At 37.9% G+C, this 18,989-nt stretch overlaps 3 protein-coding genes across 7 annotated transcripts; 1 reads left to right on the forward strand and 2 right to left on the reverse strand.

Moving 5' to 3' along the window:
- Positions 1 to 2,363: 2,363 nt before the first annotated feature.
- Positions 2,364 to 9,772, reverse strand: LOC116205518 (dol-P-Man:Man(7)GlcNAc(2)-PP-Dol alpha-1,6-mannosyltransferase). Of its 2 annotated transcripts, XM_031538146.1 has the most exons (20): positions 9,597 to 9,772; positions 9,410 to 9,495; positions 9,093 to 9,134; positions 8,952 to 8,997; positions 7,927 to 8,013; positions 7,391 to 7,446; positions 6,460 to 6,577; positions 6,177 to 6,235; positions 5,971 to 6,042; positions 5,619 to 5,682; positions 5,432 to 5,535; positions 4,544 to 4,615; positions 4,363 to 4,449; positions 4,202 to 4,269; positions 3,731 to 3,799; positions 3,567 to 3,649; positions 3,183 to 3,282; positions 2,975 to 3,040; positions 2,712 to 2,805; positions 2,364 to 2,629 (listed from the first exon to the last, which is right to left on the reverse strand). In XM_031538146.1, the coding sequence occupies exons 1-20, from the start codon at positions 9,631 to 9,633 to the stop codon at positions 2,549 to 2,551; spliced, it is 1,491 nt and encodes a 496-aa protein (XP_031394006.1). In that variant the 5' UTR covers positions 9,634 to 9,772; the 3' UTR covers positions 2,364 to 2,548. The 2 variants fall into 2 exon arrangements, with proteins under 2 accessions (XP_031394006.1, XP_031394007.1); XM_031538147.1 differs by lacking the exon at positions 2,364 to 2,629 and having other exon boundaries at positions 2,710 to 2,805; positions 2,975 to 3,051.
- A 2,583-nt stretch (positions 9,773 to 12,355) lies between these two features.
- LOC116204049 (nucleoside diphosphate kinase B) lies at positions 12,356 to 14,399 on the forward strand. Its single transcript, XM_031536100.1, has 4 exons — positions 12,356 to 12,592; positions 12,847 to 12,895; positions 12,985 to 13,216; positions 13,967 to 14,399. The coding sequence occupies exons 1-4, from the start codon at positions 12,542 to 12,544 to the stop codon at positions 14,079 to 14,081; spliced, it is 447 nt and encodes a 148-aa protein (XP_031391960.1). The 5' UTR covers positions 12,356 to 12,541; the 3' UTR covers positions 14,082 to 14,399.
- Positions 14,400 to 14,493: 94 nt separating this feature from the next.
- Positions 14,494 to 18,337, reverse strand: LOC116204048 (ELMO domain-containing protein A-like). 4 transcript variants are annotated; one of them, XM_031536099.1, is made up of 10 exons: positions 18,114 to 18,337; positions 17,610 to 17,806; positions 16,644 to 16,738; positions 16,303 to 16,371; positions 15,817 to 15,932; positions 15,658 to 15,712; positions 15,437 to 15,557; positions 15,183 to 15,230; positions 14,947 to 15,041; positions 14,494 to 14,834 (listed from the first exon to the last, which is right to left on the reverse strand). In XM_031536099.1, the coding sequence occupies exons 2-10, from the start codon at positions 17,692 to 17,694 to the stop codon at positions 14,733 to 14,735; spliced, it is 786 nt and encodes a 261-aa protein (XP_031391959.1). In that variant the 5' UTR covers positions 17,695 to 17,806; positions 18,114 to 18,337; the 3' UTR covers positions 14,494 to 14,732. The 4 variants fall into 4 exon arrangements, with proteins under 4 accessions (XP_031391959.1, XP_031391958.1, XP_031391957.1 ...); XM_031536098.1 differs by having other exon boundaries at positions 17,610 to 17,826; XM_031536097.1 differs by having other exon boundaries at positions 16,644 to 16,747; positions 18,114 to 18,334.
- Between the last annotated feature and the right edge of the window lie 652 nt (positions 18,338 to 18,989).

Genomic DNA, 18,989 nt, shown 5'->3' on the forward strand with positions numbered 1-18,989 from the left:
TCCCTTCCCCTGAAGAACGCATGGACGATTATGATCGGAGTCCCGATAGCCAAAGTGACCATGAGATGGATCCCAGCCTTAGTCAAGACGAGCTCTACGGCTATCAATATGGCCAGGAGCGTGAGAACAAGCCTCCTGTCGATAAGCCTGTGCAGGACAGCGGTGCTGGGAAGGAGCCGCAGGAGGAGAAGATACGAACAGGCGACTGCGCTCGTGGCTATCAGGAGGAGCAGGGAGAGCTGACGCTTTGGTATGAGGCTTATGGACAGACCAGTCCATAAGAAGAGCGTGTAGAACAGCCAGAAATAGGCAACGTTCTTCACGATACGAACTGCGGCAACCTCAGGGCCAGGAGGGACACTGAAGGGGCACAGCAGGCGAATATCAGCCCGTTCTTTTGGATCCGGGATTTCCGAAGAACGAACTGATGATGAAGTATAGGTAGATGGTCGGTTTCTTATTTCTTGACTATCCATTTCCAATTTTGGAGTCAGAGGTGTGAGGCTTTGAAGAGTATTCTATATCTATATATAAGATCTATACATATGTTTGTTCGACGTGTTTGAGGGGGTCAGGTCAAGTCTATTAGATATATGGTAGAATTTTCCACTATATATCGTAGAATTTGGTTCAGCATCCATAGGTCAAAGCTTGAGAATTCTGTGGCACATATAGTTGAAATGCAGATACGATAATAACGTATATTTACTTGAAAATTTTCAAATTATTTTGCTATAATTCAAGTCAATTATGTAAAAAAAAAAAAGCATGTAATTTATTTTAAGGTCAAATAATTTTCATGATTTTCAACGACGCAACGTATTGTATTTTCAACTCCACATATTGTAGATCAACCCGTCAAATCTAAAGTGAGACGGAGGGGAAAAGTTCAGATAATAAGGTTACCTTTCTGCTGAATAGCAATTAATAAGGTTAGATAGCTACAAACGACATACTTTGGTAGTGGCCTAGTGATTAAGAAGTTTACTCTCGAGGGATTCTATGGTGCAATCAATTAAAATGATTGCATCATACAATCAAGTAAATTTCCAAAAATTTAAGTAAAGAGTATATATTTTACTAAAAAGTTAAATAAAATTCTTTAATATTTGTGTAAATGACTTTGAAATTTATATAACTTGCCTTGAAATTTGCATATTGTACTTTGAAATAAATGTAATTTACTTTATTTGTTTGTAATTTCTAGACAATTAAGTAATTTACTATTAATTAAAGTAATTTATTTTGATTTTAAAGTAATTTACTTCGATTGTATGGTGTAACCACTTTAAAGTGATTACATCATAAACCTTCATGTTTACTCTCATATAATTTGGTAACCCGAATGTCCCAAATTCAAATTCCCTCTAATGCATTTGTTAAAAATATTTGCTAGTTGTGTGCTCTTTGGCTTGGACTTAAGAGACACCGGCTTCTGTAAACTATACTGAGCATTTAATGTTGTTACGCTGACAAAGTCAGTGTTTGTGCTAATTGGTCAGTTCATTTGATATGTTCATGGTTGAATACGAGAGTCCAAACATTGCGTAGCGGGGATGGCAAGACCGCCACTACTCCAGCCCACCATTTTTATTTAGCAAAAAAAGCTACAAACAACGTACTTTTTCACATAGAAAATGAGTCTAGCTAGGCGGGGGCTGTATCTCTCTCGAATCTTTGCATCCTTCGGAGCACTAAAGCTCGTGGCATTCAACTTCTGCATTGTTTTCCTCGAAGCCCCACCACCAGGTTCCTCGAGTAGTACTGGGACTGCCGCGGTTCCCAGACAGGCCTGCATCTCCTGCAATAATAATCTCAAGACCGCTACTTGTCGAACCACCTGAACTTCAGTGATCTCCAGCTTCAATCACACATAAAACTTCTTCACATACCCTCCAAACACCTTGTAGACGTATGATGGGATGCCTCGAGCAATCTCATGCACGGAGCCGGGCTCCACATTGATCAGTTCAGTGAGAGTAGTCTCCATGGTGGTGAGCAAGAGTTTGGGTCGACGGAGGATCTGAGCAGCACGACGACAAAGTGTGACCATGCTGCAACCTCATCGTACTCAGAATCATCAATTACGAGCCACAGGCGTCTTGCATGACAAGCCGATGCTTCCAAAGTAGAAAAACATCGAGAAAGCACTCCTGCAGGTAGGCGTAGACGGGATCGATGCTGCCCCACGTCCTTGAACTTCCAGTCCGTGCAAGGTGGGGTATGATTTAATGATGATGAGATTACCTTGGCAGCGTCATTGCACGCTAACACTTTGATGAGTTAGCAATTCTTTTACCGAATCACGCATACGGCAATGACAATGAAACCTGGAAATTGAAATTTCTAAAGAGCTCACACAGGAGAAGCTTATAATAATTGGTAGGAAGAGAGTTTCAATGACTTCAAATATGGGAATAGATGGAATATGATCTGAAACAGTTCAGAATTTCCGTTTTCATATTTCCATTCCGATAAACAGTATTTCCATTCTTCTGGCCCTGCCAGTTTTTTCTGCCAATTACAGATCTAAAGCAAAGTCATGGTATCAAAAGCATCCCGGCCAACTCCTATCAAATATGTCTCGGTAATTCAGATTCCCGTGAACGAAAACTTTAGGCACTTTAACCTGCAAATTAGATGAGAATGATACCCTCAGTCTGCCGAACTGTCACAAAATATTATTGGTGAGAGGGAGAGGAGATATGTACCAGTGTGACCGGAGGAGACCTGTTCTGAAGACTGATCCTCGAGAATCCCTTCACCGAGAATAAGCACTTGTATCCACCAACAGCAGCATGCTCACTATGCAAAAATATTTTTACGACAATCAACCCAGACTCTTCTTAAGCATTTTTAACAAAAGACTTCAGTCGTTTTAAAATGGGTTTCCCTTCCTGCCTTGTGGAATGCATGCTGGCCCACACAAAATTTAAGAACAAAATGAGTAGTGATTCCCGACGATCAAAGTTACCTTATAAGATAGGTGAAATTTCTCCGGCTGAAATCTTCTAGGAGAATCCCTTCTTCCTTAGAGTACCTGAAATACATCTAAACTAAAATTAGTACACACAAAAATTTTAATGTTATTGACCTTTAACAGACTAAGGTGACACTAATTTTCAGCTGAAATTGTTGATTCCTGTTCCCAAGATAATGTAAATGGAAACTTCTTAATATACCTGAAAAGATTATCATCTTCGCAGAAACGAGATATTCCATTCATGGCTGAGAACGTGTCAATGTGGACCCATTGCTCTTCTGTGTCTTTAGCGAGATGGCCTGCATATGTAAAAAAGCACATTTTCGATGACCAATACCACTGAAAACAGAAGAATGGGCTTAGATGATGAATAGTAAGGTAAAGGTATAATAAACTAAGGTATCACAGACCAATGATAGCAATTTCTCTATTCGGTCTTCGGTTGTTAAAAACAACCGAAAATATCTTGATCAATCGTGTTGCCATTCACAACGTGATATTCACTATATAGTACACTCATAGAGGGAACTGTCTTGAACAGCCAAACCTGGTTGAGTTTATGAGAGAGAGCCGTAAGACTTACCACTCTTGTGCAGGTATTTCAATGCATAGCCACTGGGATAATTCTCATACGACGCCAAGAAGGTGAGCACTGTGCACCCTAGACTAAAAGAAGTGGAAAAATAAGAGAACGAGCAAAATGACAGATTGAATTACTTCTCTGAACATATAGCCAAGAGATCTAACCTGACCAAAAATGATCCTACCATCGCGAGAAAGAGCAGCTTCCAGAAACTCTTTTTTCGGTTATTATAGCTGCAAAAATCATTTGAAGGATAAATAAACAAGTTAACCCAAAGCAATTTGAATCTTAGACAATTTCAAATCCAGCCAGAGCATATCTTCACTGGAACTAACCAATGTTTAGATGGAGGGATTTCAAGGTAGAAAATTTGGGGGGACCTGTTATCCTCCAAATCCTTACAGTCAAATAGGGAATTCCTTTATCTTGAATGAAAAATGAAAGGATTCTTTTTGAATCAAGCAAAAGAATTCCCAAATTGATGGAAGTGATCTAAAGGACGAACACTCTCCTTTTGAATCATCTCCCCTCTAATCCCGCCATCCATACAAAGCTTAAAGGACCCATCCAATAATGTCCAAGCAGACCAATTTAGAGAACAGTAGGAAATATTATAAAATGTAGCAGCCACATACATTCTGCTAGCTGTAACTGCCGCTGCTAAGTTGAACATTGGAACCGAACCAATTATGAAACGCAGCTCCTGCAAAACAAACATGATACTAACTTTGTCACAACTCAAACCTCTAATTAGAAATCAAATAAATTGCTTCCATGTACATCTGCATGTTATTACCTTGTGTGGAAGTTTAGAGTAAAGCAGAATGAAGGAATATACGGGAATCACATAAAACAGTAGTCTCCTATCAAGCAACACACCAAGCTGCAGGAAAGTTAAACCACCAGAAAAAAGAAAATGTCAAGAGTTGAGATTTGATAATGAGATTCTCAAGAAAGAAGTTAGTTCCATAACCCACCATGGAAAGAGGGTAAGCTATGAGCAACATGCGAGGTAGGGCTGAAGTAAAATACCAGTGAATAGGGTGAGTCTGAAAAGATATATTAATTAAGGAAAATACCAGATATTATCTTCAAGAAGAACACATGCTTAATAGAACAAGAGAACAAGCAAAAATCACACTCAATTTAATTGGTACTTGAGATGCATGGATATTATCTATTGCGCCACAAAGTAAATGCATATAACAACTACTCTCAAAACCCGACTTGATGGATCCTGTGAATGAATGCAAAGACATTAGAAGAACCTAAATCGACAAAAAGGTTCAAAATGAACGAGAATGACAAGATTTGACATAGACCGAGTCAGAGTCTAAAAGTGACAAGCCATAAACACCTCCATAAGCTTTACCAAATTTAAATGACCATGCACAGCTGATTGCCTGATCACATATGTTTACCAAGTGTCGGTCACAGACAGTTATTCCAAGCTTCAGTATATTCTTCCCTGAGAAACCATTTATAAAATTCAAATTTACTTCTTGCATCCCGGTCAACGTTCTCAAGCTTCTGTGGAACAAGCTGCAAATGGCCTCTCTTTGGTCACATAACCAAATAATAACAGATATCTCATAGATGACAAAAAGGATCTCTACCACAAAATGCATGTTAATCATCAGAACAATGAGGTAACCGTGACAAGGGAAAAATTCCTACTTTTTCCAATAAAAATAGCTGAAAGAATAAGACGTAATCAAGGATTTCCTAGGGCATGCTACCATCATCGACTTTTAACAAAGGGTTAAGTGAAGATCATCTCATCCTGTATGCAAGGACTAATTCTGAACCATTTATGATTAAAAGAAGCAGCAAAAGGGACAGAAATGTTCCCTAAAAGAGGATACACCCCATTCAGAGCTCCTATTCAAAACAGAGTTAAACCAGAAGACTTCAAATTCAGGCCACAAGAATCTCCTCCACATGATTGTGTCAACCAAAGTTGTAAGACCTGCAACAAGAAGATTTCATAACAACGAGTCCAGCACCATTCCAATATTACTATTAAGTTAAAGTGACGGAGGAACAACTAACCTACACACAGAAGAGCTGCTCCAACGCAGTATTTAAGGGCTTGCAGTAATGAAATTGATTTCGTCTGTAGTTGAAGAAGTATTATGGTAGGGCATTAGTTCCTATCTACAAGTGCAAAAAGCCACAACATACTAAACAGGTCACACATTACAGGGTATGATATCAGAAAATAGTTCTAAAGACTAAAATAAAAAGGGAAATAAAGGTTTGTGACAGATAATTATATAGGTCTAAATGCGCTTCCCTACTTGAAGTTGCATGTCTTAGGAGGTATCATGTTAATGCAAGAGCTGTAGTACATACTTTTCACAGAGGCTTCTGTAAGAGGGGATCTCTTAATGGGATGTCTTACCAATAAAAGTTCTACACCAAGAGGGGCAAGGAGCAGCAGAATATCACATCTAACGACAAGTGTTGCAAAGATCTGATGATTAGAACCAGAGCCATTAGCAAGTGTTACAATGAAAAATGCCTCTTTTGATGACCGCTGTATGATGAACGAGCATAGATTTATTGAACATAACATAATACAATTTCAACCAAAGTAGCAGGATATACCAGCGAATTCAAGGCTAGATAAAATTTCCCTTTCATCCAAAACCCATATCCAATGTTCACTGCAAAATAGATTTTTAAAAAGAGAAAAAAGGAATGTGAGAAAAGCAGAGTGTGAGAGACGAAAGATTGTTAAAGACAGCCAACAGACCCATGAAAGAGAACAGTCCTAAGATTGCTTGCTTGCTCTCTAATCTAAGGATATATATTAAAGAGGATATCTATCATAAGCAAAGTGAATTCCGAGTCAGAGTAGTAATATGAGTATTTATATCAAGTAATTTACCTAAACCAAGTGCCAATGTATTAGGAAGTGGACGGCTACAGTAGAAAAGCAAGTGAAACTGCAGTGCACTTAATATGACAAAGAAAGCTTCTACTTGACGTCCCAACTTGTTTCTAACCTGCACAGATAACAAGAAGCCTTAACATAATCGTCTAACATACCAGTCCTTAACACCATCCAAAAGAAAAAAAGAACGAAGAAGATTAGAGAAATATATAGCACTCCAGTCCTAAAAGAAAATGATCAAATCAGAATAACAGAATCCATGAGCAAAGCATAATATGACATCAAATTGCATTATAAAAAATTCAATATTCCAAACATCAAATGCAAGTTAAAAGTCGAGAATATCAGATCATACATCAAACTCAATTTCATCTTCATTAATTAATAGTGATAAAAATTTAAATAAATTTATTTAGTTAAGGGTACCTTAAGTATGAACAAAATCTTCCATCGCATCATCACGCTGAAGTAATTGGCTTACTAATGGGGTTTACATTCTTAGCCATTTCTAGAATTCGGAGGCATAATGGGCAACAAATACATTATTATTATTGAATTTGGGCGGTGGAGATAATTCGGTAGGTTCAACAAAATGGTTGGACTTAGACAGCCAGAAGCTCGTTGTAGACCAACCAAGTACATATTATTCTTAACAGTGATAACAACCATATGAGTTATATGTCAAATATAAGAGTACTCCAATAATTGATCTAGGATTTGATAAAGAAAACCAGGAAAAGGCCCCAGACATCCAAATGAAAGAACCCATTGAAAATTTAAACATATGTAAAGCATAGTCAACAAAATTACAACAGAAAAGATGACAGAAAACTCATGCGGAAATGTCCATTGAACCACTGCAAGAAGCATTTACAAGAACTAACAAGTGATTACTGCAGGAAAGAAATCAAAATTGAACATATACCTGGATGCGAAAGAACCTTAACGTCAATAATATGATCCCACCTAACACCAGTCGAACTGGCAACAACAAAAAAAGGCAAGTCGATAAAGCAAATAGTGATAATAAGCTTAACATATTAAGGAAGCAAATAAAAAATGGGAAAGACTTTGTACAAGTAGATGTGGTTTACAAGTGAACTGCCGCCAAATGTAATAGATCGAAACAGTTGGCAGAATCTACAAATACCAATAACTAGTTTTATATGTGAAGGAGAAGCAAAAGAATTTCAATGAGCAGGACTGTTGGGAACAAACATCCAAATAAGGTTCAAAGTGAGTTTTCCATCAGCTATAATGCAGGAGAAATCATTCTTATCTACATCCCTAATCCACCTCTCATTGAAATTTAACATCAGGAGAGTCAACTCCATCGAATGCCTGTCTATTCCTCTCTTCCATGTCATCCCAAAAATGAAGGAGAAATCTTAATGCGAGAAACCTTGTTGCAAGATATAAAACATAACCAGTGCAAGTATCCAACTACAGCAAATAACTCACCTGCTATAAGACTATAAATCTTAGGAAACTGCAGCAAGCCCATCACAAATACAAACGGTGATGCTAAAATTGACACCAGGAAAGCACCTGCGAGGAATTAGAAACAACAAAGGAATGTCATTAATGTCTCTCAAGGAGGAGTATTCACTCATTTCCATCAATCAAATCAGAATAAATTGCACCCGCATTCGATATGGTGATCCATTAACTTAGTTTTAGGTCTTATTGGAGGTAAAATAAATCCAACAGAACTTCTGTCCAGAGATTCTTTTCTTTTCTTTTCTTTTCTTTTTCCAAAAGGTAAATAAATCCACGCACGCACACACGCACGAGCGCGCGCATATATATAATACAGAACTACACGAGCATCGAACAAGTGCAAACGCTATATGCATATTGAAATAGTGTATTTTTTCCATTCTCATACTTTTTTACTGCAGTTCTTCTCCTTTCTCTGGAAAGGGAAGTCAGTTGTGCTAAGACATAAAACCATGAAGAAGAAACAAATATGACATTTTGGACAAAGGAATAAAAGGGCATTTAAAAGAAATGTGACAGAGATATTTATGTTTCAAGATGGTTGCCCGTCTTTCGCACGCACTGCTGCATTCTATTATTATATATAGTTTTTATATAAGCGTGAATTTGAATACGCTCCAATAAGTAATTCTTAGTGAATTTAAATCTATTGATGATTTTAATTTGGCACATATATTGGACAGGCACAACATTGCATTTTTCCACTTGTAGTTATTTGAATATATAAGGTCTATCTTTGAAAAGATATTTGTAATTTCCAAGAGTCATTAGTGTCAAAATATAAGTCGAAATAGAGATAAATCACAATTTGAGAAAATTCTTTTATCCAGATGTTATCAAACAGACCTTCCACAGTTCGCGACTTAGAATTTATATGTTCTACATCTATTCCAACTTTGAGCTCATCCTTTTCTATACGGTGCAATATAAGTCGTGTAATAGAACTCTAAAATCGTCGGCAATCTCAAATTAAATGTGTAGCTTACCAATAAAAGTGCGAGGAACAACACCAGGGAACTCCAGGTGATCATACTACACAGAAAGCAGAACATCACAGTGCTGCTTAGAGCCTTTGCAAAAGGGAAAACTATGAAAACCAGGGGGGAAGTAATCACCATCAAATCTACCTTATCTAAGTGATGCCGATGGTAAAGAATGTCATGCATCGCCTGGCAAAAAATAGTAACCAAGATATTCAATGAGCTAAACTGCAAGACACAATCTACACTATTTTACTATGTTAACAACAGAATTGATCTTCCTATCAGCTAAAAGTAAACTAAAACAAAGCAGACTTTCATCTGCACTATGAAAAGGATCACATAAGCAACGGGGATCCGCCAAATCGCGTTCAAAAGATACCATTCGTAAAAAAGCTTGAACCGCTTAATCGTCCCACTGGAAGCTAATGGAACACTGAGTCAAAGCAGAAAAGAAGCAGTACCTGAACGTTGAAGCTCTCCTCGACCTTAGTGTAAGGTGCCATGAACACATAAAAGGCGGCAATCGATCCCAGAAGCAGGTCATAACCTATCAGAAACAATTCATCAAACATATCATAGACGGATGCAAACTTCTGCTTATGGAATGTGAAGCTCCAATGGGGAAGAGGTCCGAAATGTAGGACTTGCCGTAAAGGCTGAAACTTTTTGAAATTTTAGACGCCATTGCTGCCGCTGTTGTTCAATTCAGTCGATCGAGGGGAATGGGACTGATGAGAAAGGTCGGGAGAGGAGGGAGAGGAGGGAGAGCGAGGAGTTGCAAAGAAAGAGAGAGAGAAAGTGGAGGAGAGAGACAGAGATAGGTTGGGGCAATTTCGGGAAAAAGAAAAATTTTGGGCCACTTTTTATATGTTTCAAAAAGTTAAGAGTGAAACCCAATTTTATAAGTAAATTTTACTTTTCATGGTTTAAATTTAATGTACTAAATTACAGTGTTATCAAAACCGGACCGGACGTTGAACCGAAAGGAGTATTGGTTGATGGATTTACGGGTCCAATCGGGGGTTCGATGGGTCGGACCGCAAGTTTAATTAAAATTAAAATTTTATTTATATCATTAAGAAAATTGGGTGTGTTTGTTTTCGCAACAAAGTTTAACTCAACTCCACTTATCTTCAATTCAACATCACAATCATTACTTTTTTATTTTTAAAATATTTTTAACCATTCAATTCAATTTTTAATATTAAATTCTCTCAACTATTCATTACTTTTTCACAATTCAACAATACAATCATTACTTAATCATTATTTTCTCTCAATTATTTATTACTTTTTCACACTTTTTCTCATAATTCAACAATACAATCATTATAAATCAATTAAAACCAAAATTCAACTCAACTCAACTCTCAATCAAAACACACTCTTGATGTTTAACGTACTCCGATTCAAAAAAAATTACACAGAATACATTCATGCAAGGGTAAAAAAATAATTATTCAATGACTATAAAGCTTTTAAAGTCGAGTACGTAGACCAAATAAGAAGCATGGCTTGTGTGGTTAGTGAATGGTGCATTAATGGCGGGCAATGAAGGTCAGGCGTTCGACTCCTTCCCCAAACATCTTAATTTTGAACATTTTCAAACACAAAAAGAAAAGCCATAGAACCTATTAAATCGATCGGTTCAAAGAGATTTTGCTTAAAAATCGATCGGTTTCTTGGGTTCAACAGTTTAATCCTGCATATCCGATTTTCATTGAGAACTGAACCTGTGAGAATGCCAATTTTCGATCGAACCGGTCGGTCTGGTCCGATTCTGATAACAATGCTAAATTCTCTATCAATATCAATATCATCAATGTAAGTACTTGTGCTTTACCCCCTATATTGCACGTGTTTGTTTATAGTAATTTTTTACGATTTTTGAATGATAAAAATTCAAAATCTTTAGTTTTTATTTGATGAGAAAATGATAATTATAGAATTTTTGTAATTTTAGTATTTCTTGTACTTTATTCTTCTATATTACATTAATTAAGTTTCATGAATTTGAATAATTTTAGATGAAATGATCCAATCACTCCGATAGAATATTTACTTAATTAAGATTTAATAAGATTAGCTATATAATACTTTTGAAATTTTTTTAATGTAATACAATCAATGTAATAAATTAAGAATAATATACGGTTAATAATATTAGGTTGTGCTTGGATTTAGAGTTGAGTTTTGATTTTAATTGATTTGTAATGATTGTATTGTTGAATTATGAGAAAAAATGTGAAAATGTAATGAATTGTTAAGAGAAAGTAATGATTATATTGTTGAATTATGGAAAAAATAATGAATAGTTGAGAGAATTGAGAATTTAGTATTAAAAATTGAATTGAATTGTTAAAAAAATTGAAGATAAAAAAGTAATAATTGTATTGTTGGATTGAAAATAAGTTGAGTTAGAGTTGAGCAGAGTTAAAAAAATTTCTTTAACCAAACAGGCCATTAATCATTATATATAAACTTGGTTTATATGTATACTTATCTTCATAAAAATAATTTGTATTATGTTTATTTGTCATACTGAAAATTATCAATGTAGAATATTTATATTAATTAATTTGGTAGGTCAGAAAGATCACAGATGAATAATTATATGATCTTATGGTAGTATAAGAATTAAATATTTGTAAATAAAGATGTCATAAGATATTATTTTTAAAAATGCATAAAATGAAATTTTTAAAGAATTTAGATAAATCACAAGGCATAATATGATCTTCGGTTATAAAATTATAATTGAACCATTCAAAATTAGTCCAATTCTATTAAAGATTATTTTTAAGTTAATTACTGAAAATGTTTCTCTTAATCAGTAAATTAATCTTCTAAAATATGATAATTATTATAAAATGCAATATAGATATTTGAATATAAACCCATGCAATGCGCAGGATTGAACACTAGTATGTGAGTATAACTTACTCGACATATTCATAATAGATTTAATATTTAACTATTTTTCTACAATTTGAAATATGCTTTGCATATTTGTGCTACAAAAGTGATTGCATCTTAAACTTTTCTCCATTCCCGATAGTTTGCAGGTTCCAAACTCACCCACGTTGCACTTACACACCTGCTACTTTCTTATACCATGATATCTGGAAGTCTAATGGCCTCGACTAATCCAATTCGAATTGAATCAGCCTATTAAGGGATAAAATTCTCATGATCAAAATTTTTTTTCATTCATATGACTCGAATCCGATATTTTATTTAAAGAGAATATCTATATTGCATTTTGCACTGTGGTACACACATCCCACTTTGCATGATTGCAACGCATGAAACAGCATGAGACCTTAACCGATATTTGATTGGGCCAGCTAGCAAACGGTATCTATCTATCTATGGGCCGAAAGGAGGTGGGCATGAGGAGGGGACATATTCTAAGGTGACCCGAACGAATATACCGCCTGGTCCTGCAGTTCTAGGGTTTCAGGGTTACCATCATCGTTTTGTTCCTCCAAGACACATATATAATCTCACCACTCCGCCCTCTTCTTTCACCACTATCTCTACTAGACCTTTGGAGCTCAGAGCTTGTGCTGGAGCTTTCTTTACACCTAGCAATGGAGCAGACCTTCATCATGATCAAGCCCGATGGGGTCCAAAGAGGCCTGGTAATATCTCAATCCTCAAGCTTCTTGGTTTTCCATTCTTGATAAGCTTGACAGATCTGTCGTTTAAGTTTTAATTGGTAAGGAAGTGTAAGAAAAATTGTCCCTTTCTGGCTTTATCTAGATGGACAGCTCCCAACGCAGAAGCCATCTTTTTAACGATGCTCCAAACTGCTGCTACTTTAGCTTTACCGTGTGGAGATTTTATTGCGAAATGATTGATGTGTTCTTATTGTAATTATGTTTTTTTTGTTAAGGTTGGTGAAATCATTGCCAGGTTTGAGAAGAAGGGCTTCACCCTGAAAGGTAATTAAGTTTTCAATCGTCCCTTGAGTTTGATCCTAGAGATTGAGGAAAATCTAAAATTTGTACCGTGTTTGGTTTGCGGTTGTTAGGTTTGAAGCTCATGAGCGTGGAGCGGTCCTTTGCTGAGAAGCACTACGCTGATCTTTCTGCAAAGCCCTTCTTCAATGGGCTTGTGGAGTACATTATCTCCGGCCCCGTTGTGGCCATGGTCTGGGAGGGCAAGAATGTTGTGGTGACTGGTCGCAAGATCATCGGGGCCACCAACCCTGCTGATTCCGCTCCCGGCACCATCCGTGGAGACTTTGCCATCGACATTGGCAGGTAAATCCATCCCTCTTTTTCTGTCTGAGTAGGCTTGCTCGAACTGTTTAATTTATGTAGATCACGCTGTCATGAAACATAGTAATGGTGAATCGATGGGTTTAGTGAAACTGAGATGCAATGACCAGTCCGTTACGTTTTTCTTTCAGAAACAGTGTTGTACGTGTTTGAGCTGAGCTATTTCACTGGATTGAATTTGCTATTATGTTCCCAAAATAAGAGTGATTTCACGCCTTCTTAATATTATCAATTGTTGATGTTTAAGGGCAAATATCTAACTCATCATGGTCAAGCAGAAGTCAGCACATGCAAGTCGGCATTGATGTTGGTCTTTTCAATTGATTTGGATTAGTCCTTTATGATGATACAAAGTTGTTTTGTAAGTCTCGGAAACCAAAAAGTGGTTTTTACCGATGATGTTTCATATGATGATGTCTGTGATTTGCAGTTGCCTTTATTGATAATTGAAGATGCTTAACTGTCATTGTCTTACACAACAACCGATAATAATTTCATTGCTTCGTGGCCTCTTCGATTTGTGCATCGGTGCTTATGTTTTGTAATGATTCACGTTTAGCTAATAATTGGATTGGATAGAATGGCGAAGGAAAAAAAATTAAATGATTGAATGACTTTCAACGACTGACCATAGTAGTCAATCACTTGAATGGAATGCATATGTCAATTTATTTAGCTTGAAGAGTTCGTTTGGCGGAAAAACGCTGATCACCATGAATGATTTTATTGCAGGAATGTTATCCACGGAAGTGACTCAGTTGAGAGTGCTAGGAAGGAGATTGCGCTGTGGTTCCCCGAGGGTGTTGTCGGGTGGCAGACCAGCCTCCACCCTTGGATCTACGAATAGATTCCTCAGTTTCCTAGAACGGGCTGTGTTCTTACACAACTCGATGACGTACCTCTATTTATCCTGAACTCATGCTCAAAACTATCATTGGCTGAAGTTTTGACATTTAGCAAGTTGGGTTATGGTTGTGGCAATTTGCGTGCGACACCCTCTGGGTTGAGTCTACTATTAATTCGAATTAAGCTTAAGTACGATGAAAACTCTGCATTGCATATCCACTTTCTTCAGTGTGACGAAAGAGCGGCCTCGACCTTCTGCCTTTGGCCATTCTCAGTATTTTCTCATTTTTGTGTGAATCAGACTGTTATTGGTGGGTTTTATCTTGTTAGTTCGACAATGTCATGATCTGGATTGTCAAATTGAGGAAAACCAGAGCCGGTGGAAGTCCTTAAAGAAAAATCAAGGCAAAAAATACAGAAAACACGAGGCTGATGGTGTAAAGTACCTCGTAATCCTATGAATCAAGGTGAGCGTGGGTAAAAGCAAATTCTGAATGCGAACCCATGGTATAAAATACACCCAGAATCAATTCAGTTTCATATAGCTGGGGAAGGATTTGGGCCGTACACAGAGAGAGAGAGGACTGCCCGAGTTATCTGCAGGAAACCGTCAACTGTATGGGATGGTTGTTGACTATTGGAAGCAACTAAGCTAACGGGTGAGGACACTGTAGGAGGGCAATTCTTCAAGTCGCGTCACATCTTCGAGCATGAGCTCGGATTCCAATTGATGGCGGGTGGATTTCATCACCACCTAGAAGGAAAGTTTCCAGTTAGGAGCAAAACTATAGAATAACCAACCAAGTAAAGCCCCATTGCAGAGTGCAGGCCTGAAACGGAACTGTAGGGAAGAAAGATGTGCATACGTTAAATTCCATGTACGATGCACGCATTGAAAGCCACTGCTGATCCATTATCTTGAATGTGATGCAATAGAGAAGGTCAAAAGCTGATTCATTTTCTGCAAAAAGCAAGAGAAATAGATCCCTTATTACAAGCTGAGCAAACGACAGCTCCAGTCAAAGGAGTCAGAGCCACTCCGTACTTGCATGGAAACAGAGCAGGCTTTAACAAGAATATCAGATAAATCAGATGATCCCACCTGCAAGAAACTTCAAGAAATTTGCTCCGGCAATAGTTCTTGGTTTCACTGTAAATCAATGCACAAGATGATCAAAACATACAGAATTTTAAAATGCCTTCTAGATTATAAACATAAATAAAATCATGTTGGATAATAGGGTTCAGGTTGAGAATTGAAGGGCATATTGGATAGTGTGGTAAATTCTGCAGGAACCAAACAAATGATTATCATACTAAAATAACAGTGTCACATTTAGCAATAGAGTTCCGGACCTGCTTCAAGATCAAGCATTTGGATAAGCATAAACGTGATGTTCACCCCTGCTACTGCAAAGGGGTATTCCCAAGCTGACCGAACACCTTCACGCTTCAGAAGCAGATCCTGGAAAGATTTCTGCAATGAAGTATTTGTCAAGTCGCATTACAAAGCAAATTACAGCAGCACAAGAAGGTATTGTCTTTCTCGAGTCTGAGCAGAGTGAAAGAGGAGATACTGGAAAATTTCTGGCAAAGTACAGCAGGTTCTCCAATGATATAAAACCACCACCCCTGTATGTATGTTCACAATCAACATATCAGGGTAATGAAATGTGGTAAGTAAGCAAGAAACAGACACAAAGAGACCTAGTAAGCGGGGGGTTGTGTTCATATACCTAAAATCTGTTGACGGGTCCTTCCCTTGCCAACCCATTTCTTTCCATTGCTCAGATACTAACCCTTGTAGCTGTTCTTCAGGAAAGGCAGCATTCCACAATGACCTTAGAGCATCCTGAGAGGGGTAATATTCCAGAGTTTATATATTCAAGTTGGGAGAGAATTATTCTTGAACTAGAGCTTCGGGAGATAGCAGTGCGTTTTCAAAAGTTTAAAAGGGCATGAAATCTTGTCCTTCGTAGAACTTGGAGATCCTCCTAAGCTGCCCAATCAAGAAAGAGCTTGCCAAAGCTGTTAGATGTTTCCCACTTTGTATAAGAACTTCCTGAGCTACAAACTCAGCCAATACTCATCACACATTCATGCACTTACATAGGCCTCAGAATTGCTATTTGAAAAACACTTCTACATGTCCATACTAATTAATTCAATGGTTAGAATCTGAAAAGGATGTGTTATTAAATAAGTTCCAAGACTTAAGGTACCTGATGTTCCGGATTAGAGCAATCATAGGAAATGTCCATGCGGCGTTGTAGCCTTTCCAGGCTCTCCTCCTGGCAACATCAGATTGAAGGTGCTATTTTAATAGCATCCACTAATTTTAAAAAAAAGGGGGGGGGGGGGGGGGGGGGGGGGGGGGGGGGGGGGTGGGGGGTGGTGACCTATGTGATATGTGGCACGTAGTTATTGGAGAATCTGCAAATGGAATAAATCAAAGGAACCATTGAAAACCCCCAACTGAGTAGGGCACTAGTTTCGGGGAAAACTGAAGTCCCAGGTGAAAAATGTTACTAAATATATGCACAAGACAAGTTGTGAATTTTACTTGTGCAGGGGTAAGATCAAAGGATGGATGCGGGTCACTATCTCTCCCTTGTGCACAAACACAGGAAAGACCTCGGCCAAGCCATGCTGCTGAACCTGTCACAACTTTAGATGCAGCAAACTGCATTAGTTACAAGTCATTACTAATTTCTGTTCCCATTTTCACATTGAGCTGGCACAAACTAAAACAATAATGTGTTGGAGATCATAAAAACATCTTTAAGCTCATCCCAAAGATAAATTCTCACTGCAAAAGAATCTGCAGTTCATAGGAGTTCTGCATTTAACATGATGATAAAGAAACCTAAAATATGAAGGAATTTATCAGTACATACCACATTCTTATTAAAAAAATAATTTTCTACATGAATTGAAGATAATGTAGCCCCAATCCAACATTTAATTACCACACGAATGCAGCAGTATCAAATGGAAATACCAAGATCAGTGGACTGATTTCAAGAACCACATGCGTAATTCATGAACTAGCCGAATACATTTAACACTTAAGCAACAGACATCTTGAGGATTAAAATAAATGTAACAATTCCTACTGACTTTTGGCCTGGTGTAACAAGAAAATGGCATCAGATATTGGATACTTTTCATAATTAATGAGAACAAGATGATAAATAATATTGTTTATCCCATAATTCCCACGTGAAGCAAAAAGTAAGAACTGATTCTTTCACTGAGATCAATAACTCAAGGAGGCTCACCGATCAATACGATCTGCATCACTAAAAGCACAAAGTCCTGTCCAACTACAGCATTCACGAGACTAAATTTGAATTCCGGCGATCTAAACACCGAAGTTTACCACCTAGAGACACTGAACGGAATTTGGAAAACCAAGCTAAGCACTGCTAGCGTAGAAACTGCCTCGGTCGGCTACTGGCGCAAAACAAGATGCGCCTCCAGACATTCATAGCATCTAATGGCAGAACAGAGCGCAGTTGTATCATACCAGAGGGAGAATGGCTGATGTTGCTTCCATCAAGGCTCTGAGAGATTCTCCTGACGGCAACAAACGATCCTCCTGCATCATCCATCACTGTATTCTACTGCAGACCGACCGCCACCATTACTCTTCCAGAAATACTCCCTCGAATCTCCAACTTCTACTTTACTCCTCGTTCCGAGATCCAATATCCAAACGAACAGCTACAATGAGCAGCAGAAGCCTAACAGAAATTTAATAGTATAAAATAAAACCAGCCGCGTAAATTATGCGAGTAATCATCATCCATAGACTGGTGGAGCGATCAGAAGGAGCGGTGAGTCGCAGCACGAGAAGCCAAATACAGAAGTGGCCTGAATTCTACCGGAGAACTTCCATTACCGAAAATGGATGACGCGATGAAGAAGAAGCGAAGGGAGCTGGCCTGGAGGCTCCGCGCGGCAGTGTAGTCGATCTGAGTAGAAATAAAGAAAGCTGAAGCGGAGAATTGAGGAGGCGGCGCGAAGGTACCTGTTAAGAGAATCCGGAAGGGGAAGAAGACGATGAAGAAGAAGGAGGAGCGGTTAGGGCTCCGCCATCGAACTCCATCGTCGAGCAGTTGCGCAGAGAGAGAGACAGAGAGAGAGAGAGAGAGAGAGCTAAGTGCGGAGGAGAGTGGAGTTCGTCTTGCTCTCTTGGAGACTACGACGACGCACTCCCTCTCTCTCTCTCTCTCTCTCAGTGATGAGCTGAGTGGGAGCGGATTTTTTTTAAAAAAAAAAAGTTAATAAAAAGACCTTTTTTTACCGGAAAAAAAAGGAGGTTTTCTTTTATTTTGAACTTCGCAGAATGTTCCTTTCCCATCTCTGAGGGAGGGGGTGGCGGTGAGTGCTCCCCATTAATTAATTATAATTAATTTCTCCCTCGACTTGGGGTGGCATAATTTTTTTTTTTAAAAAAAAAGGAAAATGGTATTTTTCTACTAAAATGGAAGTTTAATGCAGAAAATTTATTGGTCGGTTATCGACTATTACGTACACAGTAAGCGATTTATGGCCGTGCAACACGATAATGTGGCAATCTTCTTTATGATGATGATGAAACGCATGGCGATTTGAGAATTAACGGATGGGGGATTAGCTTATATCGAATCCAAGCTATGAGATAACGAGTCTAGCCATCTTATATAATCCAAGGTTTTCTCATTTACATTTCAGTTCACTCGATTCTCAGCAAATTCACAAGTCCACGACTTGTTCGAATCAAGCCTATTCAGATTGAACTATGTATTGGGCAGTTCTCGAGCTGGAAATATGTCCTATGCCGTCGAATGACACAGTTACGTCTTTCAGCGTATGTTGCCTCTAGATCAGGGCATCATGCTAAGGAAAGATAAAATTAGTTGGG

The sequence above is a fragment of the Punica granatum genome, chromosome 4, assembly GCF_007655135.1.
Source record: "Punica granatum isolate Tunisia-2019 chromosome 4, ASM765513v2, whole genome shotgun sequence".
In the NCBI taxonomy this organism is placed as follows: Eukaryota; Viridiplantae; Streptophyta; class Magnoliopsida; order Myrtales; family Lythraceae; genus Punica; species Punica granatum.

Excerpts from the sequence above, each read along its gene's own strand:
- LOC116205518 (XM_031538146.1), bottom strand. The coding sequence starts at position 9,633 with ATGGCGTCTAAAATTTCAAAAAGTTTCAGCCTTTACG. Across the intron at positions 6,236-6,459 it reads TACATTGGCACTTGGTTTAG|TGAACATTGGATATGGGTTT; the intron begins GTAAATTACTTG and ends TCTATTTTGCAG. Across the intron at positions 4,616-5,431 it reads ATAGGAGCTCTGAATGGGGT|ACTCACCCTATTCACTGGTA; the intron begins GTATCCTCTTTT and ends ATATCTTTTCAG.
- LOC116204049 (XM_031536100.1), top strand. The coding sequence starts at position 12,542 with ATGGAGCAGACCTTCATCATGATCAAGCCCGATGGGGTCCAAAGAGGC. Across the intron at positions 12,593-12,846 it reads ATGGGGTCCAAAGAGGCCTG|GTTGGTGAAATCATTGCCAG; the intron begins GTAATATCTCAA and ends TTTTTTGTTAAG. Across the intron at positions 13,217-13,966 it reads TTTGCCATCGACATTGGCAG|GAATGTTATCCACGGAAGTG; the intron begins GTAAATCCATCC and ends ATTTTATTGCAG.
- LOC116204048 (XM_031536097.1), bottom strand. The coding sequence starts at position 17,694 with ATGGATGATGCAGGAGGATCGTTTGTTGCCGTCAGGAGAATCTCTCAG. Across the intron at positions 16,372-16,643 it reads TTGATCTTACCCCTGCACAA|GAGGAGAGCCTGGAAAGGCT; the intron begins GTAAAATTCACA and ends TGATGTTGCCAG. Across the intron at positions 15,933-16,302 it reads GCTCTAATCCGGAACATCAG|GATGCTCTAAGGTCATTGTG; the intron begins GTACCTTAAGTC and ends TACCCCTCTCAG.